This window comes from Lucilia cuprina, chromosome 6, assembly GCF_022045245.1.
Source record: "Lucilia cuprina isolate Lc7/37 chromosome 6, ASM2204524v1, whole genome shotgun sequence".
Lineage (NCBI taxonomy): Eukaryota > Metazoa > Arthropoda > Insecta > Diptera > Calliphoridae > Lucilia > Lucilia cuprina.
Window position 1 is genome coordinate 3,101,172 of NC_060954.1, and position 9,421 is coordinate 3,110,592.

The following is a 9,421-nucleotide window of genomic DNA, read 5'->3' on the forward strand; positions in this document are numbered from 1 at the left end:
AGGAGGTTTGTTGGAAGATACTTTTGCTTTAGTTTGGTTTTTCTTAATAGATTCTTGTATTTGTTTGAGAAAACATTAAATGATTTTGTTAAAATTGCTGCTGCTGTTGCTGCTAATGTTGTTGTTGTTCAAGGGAAGAGAAGGTTTTGTTTGGCTTGGCAATAGTGCAGTTTTTTAATAATGATTCTCTTTGTTAGTTTTTGTTTTTGGTCTCACTATCTAACTCTATTTTGAATTTGGCGCGCTTATTATTTTGATGGTTTCATCTTATTATTGTTTGTATCTGCGTGGTGTTTTGCTGTAGTTGTTGTTGTTTCTTTTTTTCTTAGAGCATTTTTTTTCTAAAGTTTGCTCTTGTGATGTTTAAGTTTTAATGTTTTTGGGGGTATTTTTTGTTGATGTGTTGTGTTGCTGTTGTTAATGTTTGACGTTCAAATATAAATACTGGCCTACAAAATTGTTACAGTATCAAATCCCATTCAACCATCTTCATAAGAAGAACAACTTAAGTATTTGTATTTAGTTAATACAGTGTGATCCTTTTAACATTAAATATTGAATATACAACAATGAAGGTATTAAAATAATTTTTCGAAAAACAAAACAATATTTTTCCAAAAAAGGACTTTAAAGTGTTTAAATGGTTGTGGAGAAAAAGTGTTAAAATTATAAACAACTAAAGGATTTGTTATTGAGAAAATTTTGAATCTAAAATTGGTGTCTTAAAAATGAAATATTGTAGTGTTGAAAATAGTTTAAAAAAAGCTTTTAATTTAAAATTTATTTGAGCAAAAATTTAAATGTTTTGTTTAAAAACTAAAAATTTTTAGAAATCTTGAATAAATTATTCAAAATTTGTTTAAAATCTCTTAAACTTATTAAAAGTGTTAACAAAATATCTTTAATCTTTAAAATTGTGTTTGTTTTTTAAGTCTTTTATTTGTTTAGAATTTCCAAATATTGTGTCTTAAATCGTTTACTTTGTGAAAATTTCAATCTCTTTAAATTTGTTAAAATTTTCCTAAAAATTTTGTGCAAAATTCAAGTCTTAACAATATAAATCAAAAACTTTACAATTCAAGTTCGTTTCTTAAATCTTTTGTTTAGTTCTAAAACACAAAGTTTGTGTCTTAAGTCTTTTATTTAAGAAAATATCAAAATCATTTATATTAAAAAAAAATTCTTAAAATCTTCTTAAAACTCCTTAAAAGTGTTAAAAACATCTCTTTATTTTTGATCTTAACAATTTAAGTTCGTGTCATAAATCTTTTGTTTAGTTTTAAAACAAAAAATTTGTGTCTGAAGTCTTTTCTATAAGAATATATCAAATTTATTTAAATTTAAACAAAATATTCTTAAAATATCTTAAACTCCTTAAAAGTGTTAAGAAAACTCTTTAAAATCCTGTTTGTTTTTTAAGTCTTTTATTTGCTTAGAATTTACAAAGTTTGCGTCTTAAGTCTTTTAATTCTAAAAATAAAATTCAAGTTCGTTTCTTAAATCTTTTGTTAAGTTCTAAAGCACAAAGTTTGTGTCACAAACACAAAGTGTCTTAAGTCTTACAATCAAGTGCTAAAAAACCATTTGAAACTCCTTTCACAAACCGAGTTTCTTTCCTTAATCATTTGTTTAAATTCACCAAGTTTGTGTCTAAAGTCTTTTGTTTACATACAAATTTGACAATTTCCGCAAAAATTTCGAAATTTTTACTAAAACAAAAGTAAATCTTTAAAATTTGTTCAAAACATTAATGAAAACGAAGTGAAAAAACTTTTGAAATAGGATCCTTTTAAAGTTTGTGTCTTCAATCTTTAGTTAAGTTCAAATTCATCAAGTCTTAAGTCTTTTGTTTACATACAAAGTCTTTTGTTTACATACAAATTTGACAAAAAATCAACTGAAATTTCATAATTTATCTTGAAATCAGTAAATTAACACAAAACTTATAAAAATCAGTTAAAAAGATTCGATTTTGTCATAAACGCCTTAAGATTAAAAATTTAAAGAAAAGCTTTTAAAGCTCTCTCAGATTGTAATAATATGAAAGAACTTTCCATAAATATGATTTAACAAATTAAAAATTTCATAAGTAAAACTAACTAAAACTTTAAAAATTTGTGAAAATTTGACAATTTTAGAAAAAAAAGCTTTTTAACTATAAGAAAAAGCTTTTAAATTAAAGAAAGCTCAAAAAGCTAAACAACAAACATTTTCAGATATTTTTCACAGTATTTTCCAGGAATTTGCATAACGTTTAAGAATCTTTAGGAAAAGTTTTAAAAAAGCTCTAAAAATCTTAAAAAGTTGTTATAAATTATTTTCATGTTTTTATATTTACAAAAAAAAGTTTAAAATTTAACTTGAATCCAAAATATTTAGGTTTTTTAAATCTTTTGCTTTATAAAGTGCTTACTTTATAAAAAGAGTTTGAAAACTTTTTTGAAAATAAAAAAGCCCAAAAGCTCTTTTGAAAGTAGAAAAGCTTAAAGGCTACTTTAAAAATAAAAAAGTTCAAAAGCTCTTTTAAAAGTAAAAAATGTGTTTTTAAAGAAAAAAAAAACACAAAAGCTATAAATTTGAAAAGCTATAAAAAAGCACAAAAGCTCTTTAATTGAACATTTTTTTGAAAAAAAGAAAAAGTACAATAACTCTTTTGAAAAAAGCTTAAAAGCTCTTCATTTGAAAACTTTTTAAAAAAAACTCAAAACAATTTTTAAAAGAAAAAACACAAAAAGTCTTTTGAAAATAAAAAAGCACAAAAGCTCTTTTGATAACAAAAAAGCTCAAAAGCTCCTTTGAAAATAAAAAAAACTCAATAGCTCTTTTGAAAATAAAAAAGCTCTGAAGCTCTTTTGAAAATTAAAAAAGCTTAAAAATCTATTAAAAAGAAAAGAAACTCTTTTGAATGTAAAAGAAACTGTTAAAAAAGGACAAAAGCTTTTTTGAAATAATAAAGCTTTTAAAAAACTGCCTCTTCAGAATAAGGTCGCTAAAAACCATACATTTCAAAAAATCTCTAAATTGTACTTTGATCCAATACTTTACAGAAAAGCTTTAAACCCCATGGTATGTGTAAAGAAATATTTGTTACTAGAAACTATTTACAATAAAGAAATCTAAAAAACTCACCACTTATTTGAATTCTCCTTGATTTTCAAAACATTTCCTGCAAATAAACATAAATTTAAAAAATTTTTAATTAATAATTGTTTAATAAAACATTAACTCAATGACTACCAGTCTTAAGCATATAAAAAATTTACATATTTTATTAAAACATAAAAGAAAAGTAAAAAAACATTCCTAAACATTCAGCCATCAAAGTCAAGTTCATAAAAATTCCTTTAGAAAAAAATGCAGATTTACGAATTAAAAAAAACAAGTGTTTATGTTAAATTTGTAATTTAAGAAAAAACACAAACTTGTCAACTAAACAATAATTTTGAAATTTGTTTAGTCTCAAATTAATTTACAAAATTTATGCAGATTTTTTTTCTTTTCAAAATTTTTTATTGATTAACATACGTGTTAATCGTTATATATTGTCGAATAAATAAAATGTTTATAATTTAAAACAAAACTATAAACATTTGTTTAAGCACTAAAATTTGATTGAAAAAAAATTAACAAATGAATGGAAAAAAGGCGGCAGAAATCAATTAATAATGGGTGTGTGTATGTTAAATTTGTTACAAAAATAAGATGGATGTGTATTAAAAATATTAAAGAAAATGATTTATAGCTGAAATTAAACTAAATGGGAACGAACAATAACCCAGTTTTACATGACAATACTTTAAATTTGGCATTAAATTAGCATTTTCCTAAAGAAATCACACATTTTTTATTAAAACTAATAGAAAGCTTTTTTACAATTGTAAATGTTTTAGTCTTTTTTAGTTTGTATTAAGTGCTTGTCTTAAACGTAAGATGAATTACAAAATAATTGCTTCAAACTGCTTTTCTAGAGAGAAAGATTTTTAAAGAAAAGCTTGAAAAAGTTTTTATAGAAAAACTTGTAAAAAAGTTTTTATAGAAAAACTTGTAAAAAAGTTTTTATAGAAAAAGCTTTGTAAAGAAATGCTTGAAAAAGCTTTTTAAATAAAAGCTTGAAAAAACTTTTTAAATAAAAGCTTGAAAAAACTTTTTAAATAACTTTTTAAAGAAAAGCTTGAAGAAGACTTTTTATAGAAAAGCTTATGAAAAAGTTAGTAAAAGCTTTTTTATAGAAAAGCTTTAAAAAGCCGTTTTAATAGAAAACCTTGAAAAAGCATTTTGTAGAAAAGCCTGGAAAAGATTTTTATAGAAAAGCATTTAAAAGCTTCTTATAGATAAGTTTTAAAAGCTGCTTAAGCTTTTCATAGAAAAACTTTAAAAAGCTTTATATAGAAAAGCTTTAAAAAGCTTTATATAGAAAAGCTTTATATAGAAAAGCTTTATATAGAAAAGCTTTATATAGAAAAGCTTTAAAAAGCTTTATATAGAAAAACTATAAAAAGCTTTTTATAAAATAACTTTTTAAACATTTTTTATAAAAGCTTTGTAGTATAAAAGCTTCTTAAAAGTTGTTATAGAAAAGGCTTCTGTAAAGTTTTTTATAGAAAATGCCTCTAAAAGTTTTTTTTATAGAAAAGCTTCTTTAAAGCTGTATAAAAGTAAGGTTCTTAAAAGCTTTTTAATAGAAAGTCACCTAAAAGCTTAAAAAATCACTTCTTTATTATTTCTACTTGGAAATAAAACAGGAAAATTTAAACCATTTTCAAGAACAAAATTTGGTTTAAGAAAGCTTTTAATCGAATTCAAATTAAGTTTAGCATTTGACTTTTTTAAAGCTTCTTCAAAGTTTTTCATGAAAGAGCACCTTAAAAAAAAAATTCTTAAAAGCTTTTTTTTATAGTTTCTAGTTAGAGCGAAAACCAGAAATTTAAAACCTGTTTTAAGAAGCAACAAACTTGGTTTGAGCAGCGAAAAGTAATTTTAGCATTTGAGTTTCTTCAGATAAACAAAAGCTTTTTTAAAGTTTTTTTTTATAGAAAAAGCTTTTTTTTGAAAGTTTTAATAAATGCTTTTTAACAAAATTTCAATAAAAAAGCCTCATAAAACCTATTTATCATTTTGTCTACTTGGTACTAAAAACAGAAAATTCAAACCAGTTTCCAAAATAAAGCTTTGTTTGTAAAAGCTTTTAAGCATTTGACTTTACTGAGTCATTTTAAACCCTTGCCTTTTGACATTTAACTGAATTTTCTAAATCGACCACCCACCTTAGTCACTTACCCATTGCAACCTCACCCTTTCGCATAATTAAACCACAAACTAATTACAAACTAAAACTAATTTTTAATAATAAAATATTGGAGAAAAAAAGAGCTAAAATGTCTGAACTAAAAAAATTAACAACATTCGTTTTTGTCATATATTTCATTCTCAAAAAGACCAGCAAAAAAACTGCAGAAATTTATGAAAAATTGTGTCATTAAATATCTATGGTGTGCTAACAGATTGTGACAACTTTATCATAATCATAATTTTTTTAAAGATTTTTTTTGTGTGTCTCTATATTTCTTTAAAACATGAATAATTTAGTTATCTAGCTTAAATAAAGAAGAAAAAAAATATGCAAAAATCTATACAAAAAAAACAAGTGCCACACACACAATCTCTTAGTATTTTCCTGCCTCTCTATTTACACAACCAACATAGTTAGCAACAATACATACATATGTAGCATGCCACATTTAACATCTTAGATTTCAAAAGCACAAAAAAATCTTTTCAATTTTGTAGTCTTAAGTCTTTATATTCAATGATAGACATCTTGCATAATGTAAAATAAATTTTATTAGAGTAAATGTATTCTTCAGTCTGTCCGTCCTTCCGTCCGTCTGTCTGTTTGTCTACCTGTGTGATAATTTTAAACATTGAAATGTTAATGTCATTCTTCTTTTTTTATCTCAGTTTATGAGTAGACATTTAGATTATGAAACAAATTCATTACAATCATGTTAAAGTCTTTCGCTATTTAGACGTGCATAAATTGTTTAAAGAAATGATATCAAATAAAATAAAGTTTAGATTTGTTTAGAAGATAAGAACCTAAGATTTTGCAACGTTAAATTAAGAAAAAGGGTAAAATTTCAAATTAAGCTAAACAAATGAAGCAAAAAAGATATAAATAAATCTTGAATACTAAGAAAGCTTTAAGCTTTTACAAAGTAGTTGAAGTGAAACTATAACATGATAATTTACAAATATTCAAATATAAAGCATTAAACAATGATATGTTCTATATAATAGTATTCTTTATAAAAGAGCTTTTAATAAAAAGCTTTTTTATTCAAAGCTTTTTTTGTAAACAAACAGGATCATTTATCAATTATTGTGCTTTAAACAAAGATATGTTCCTTATAACAGTATTCTTTATAAGAAAGCTTTTCGATTGAATAGTTTTTAGTAAATAAAAAGAACAATTTTGCATAAAAAGCTTTTTTGTTTTAAAGCTCTTTCATTAAACGTCTTTTTAACAGCTATTAGCTGTCTAAGCTTTTTCTTTTTTAGCCCGAAGCTTTTTCATATTTCAGTCAGAAATATGAAAAAGCGTTTTTAAAAGCTTTTTAGTTAAAAGGCTTTTTTATTAAAAGCTTTTCTTGCTTGTTCTTAAAAAGCTTTTAAAAAGTCCTTTAAAGCTTGTCCTTAAAAATCTTTTTATTTAAAAGCTCTTTAAAGCTTGTTCTTAAAAATCTTTTTAAAAGATCTTTAAAGCTTGTTCTTAAAAAGCTTTTTATTTAAAAGCTCTTTAAAGCTTGTTCTTAAAAATCTTTTTATTTAAAAGCTCTTTAATTGTCAGTTTTTCTTTCGACGGAAAGCTTTTTCTAAAAACATTTTTTAAGCCTAAAGCTTTTTAATCACAATTTTAGATAATAAAAGCCCTTTAGTTAAAAAGCTTGTACTTTAAACAAAAATATAAAAGCTTTTTAACAAATGACTTTATCTTTATAAAGATTATCCTCAAAACAATGTTTTAATATGAAAGCTTTTCATAAAAAAAACTTTTTGGTAAATATAATTTTAATTTAAAAAAATATTTAAATAGAAAATTTTAAAAAGAAAGCTTTTTTCTATAAAGTTATTTAAAGAGAAAAAAGCTTCTTAAAAAAACTTTTTATTTTATAAAACTTATTTAAAAGCTTTTTAAAACATTTTTAGAATTTTTTTTCAAAATAAACTTTTTATAGAAAAGCTTTTATAGAAAAATATTTTTTAATGAAAGCTCTTTCTTAAAAAGCCTTTGAGTAGAAAACTTTTTCATGAATAACTTTTTAGCTTCTGAAAAGATGTTAAAATTAAAAAAAAGCTCTTCCTTAAAAATAATTTCAGCAAATTACTTTCAAAAACCACCCAAAAGCATTAAAACCTTTTTATTAATGAAGCTTTCAATAAAAAGCTTATTTAAAATCAGCTTTAAAACAAACTAAACTAATTCTCTATTTCCTCCTTTTCCCCCCTCTCTCGATCTAGTGCTTTACAACAATCGCTGTCTTGGCTTGCCTTTCCTTCGTCTCAGCCGAACCTCCAGTACCACAAAACAACTATTTACCCCCCAATCAGCAACAGCAACCCAATAGCAATTATCTACCACCCTCAAACTCCTATCAGGCACCTTCTAACAACTATTTACCTCCCAATCGTGGTGGTGCTGCTGGCGGCCCACAAGCTCCCTCCAACAGTTATGGTGCTCCCGCTGTAACCGGTGCCATTTTCCCTAAACAAGGTGGCGGTGCTGGTGGTTATGGTGGTGGTAATCAAAATGGTGGTTATGGTGCTGAAGAAAACTACGGACCTGCCAAATACGAATTCAAATATGATGTTCAAGACTACGAATCCGGCAATGATTTCGGTCATATGGAATCACGTGATGGTGATTTAGCTGTTGGCCGTTACTATGTACTCTTGCCCGATGGTCGCAAACAAATTGTCGATTATGAAGCTGATCAGAACGGTTATCGTCCCACCATTCGTTATGAACAAGTTAATGGCGGTCAAGGTGCTGGTCGTGGTGGTTACAACAATGGCGGTGGTTATGATAGCAATGCACAACAACAACAAGGCAAATTTGGTGGTTATCAATAAGGCTTTAGAAAGATTTTCTTTTAATTTAGGCTTAAAACAAAACAGAGATTTTATTCATTCACATTTAGTCGTTATGAATTTTGTAATAATTTTAGTTTTAAAAATCACTCATCACAAGTTAGTAGGAGAAGTAGGAAAAGCTTTCCAAACAAAAAGCTTTTCTTAAAAGAAAACTTTTCTTTTCATTTATGCATACATATTATACTTCTACCTCTATCCAGAACTTTTAAAACTTTCATATTTTTTTTCACTTGAATACAACAAAACAAAGCCTTAGCCTTAAGCATTACCAATCAACCATTTTTCCATCGTAACCATCAAACTTGCCATAAAGCTTTTTTTGTTGAAAAGAATTTCTCTGTTCATTGGACAACAAGAAAAGCTTTTTTGTTGTGTTTTTGTTTTTCGTTTTAACTAGTTAATAATTTGTTTATATAAATATAAATATTTTATGCTATCATCACCGTTAAGTGCTTTCATTGTTCTCTTTAATGTATATTTCAAACTCTATTGTAAATCACACATAAATACAACATACAATACATACAACATACCATTTTAATTAAACATTTTAAATCTATATATATATTGCTATAGACAAATGTATATTTTTTATTAAATACTCATTATAATGTAAAATAATAGAAATCATTATATAAAAAAATCATGTAAAAAAAGAATTTATATTATTAATTAAATAAAATGCATTTTTGTATAAAACAAAGTAATATTTTTGAAAGTTTGTTTTCTTTAAATTGAAATAAAAAACTTTTAATTGAGGGTCTTTAAATTTGTCTTTTCTAAAGCTAAAATATATTTACAATATGAGTTTACAGATTTTTTAAACCCTTAGTTCTCTCAACAAAACTTTAAGCTTAATATTTTTAAAAGCTTTATACTTCTTAAAGGCTTATTAAAGCTTAAAAGCTTTAAGAATGTTTTTTAAAAATTTTCTAACTCTAAAAATTCTATAGTCTGGACTATAGAATAGACTATAACCTGGATTATAGAATAGACTTTAGTCTGGACTATAGAATAGACTACAGTCTGGACTATAGAATAGACTATAGTCTGAACTATAGAATAGACTATAGTCTGGACTATAGAATAGACCATAGTCTGGACTATAGAATAGACTAAAGTCTGGACTATAGAATAGACTATAGTCTGAACTATAGAATAGACTATAGTCTGGACTATAGAATAGACTATAGTCTGGACTATAGAATATACTATAGAATAGACTATAGTCTGGACTATAGAATAGACTATAGTCTGGACTATAGAATAG

At 24.9% G+C, this 9,421-nt stretch overlaps 1 protein-coding gene across 1 annotated transcript; it reads left to right on the forward strand.

The window, feature by feature from the left end:
* Nucleotides 1-456: 456 nt before the first annotated feature.
* Nucleotides 457-8,593, forward strand: LOC111686024 (pro-resilin). The gene is made up of 2 exons (XM_023448322.2): nt 457-575; nt 7,519-8,593. The coding sequence occupies exons 1-2, from the start codon at nt 570-572 to the stop codon at nt 8,128-8,130; spliced, it is 618 nt and encodes a 205-aa protein (XP_023304090.1). The 5' UTR covers nt 457-569; the 3' UTR covers nt 8,131-8,593.
* Nucleotides 8,594-9,421: the final 828 nt, after the last annotated feature.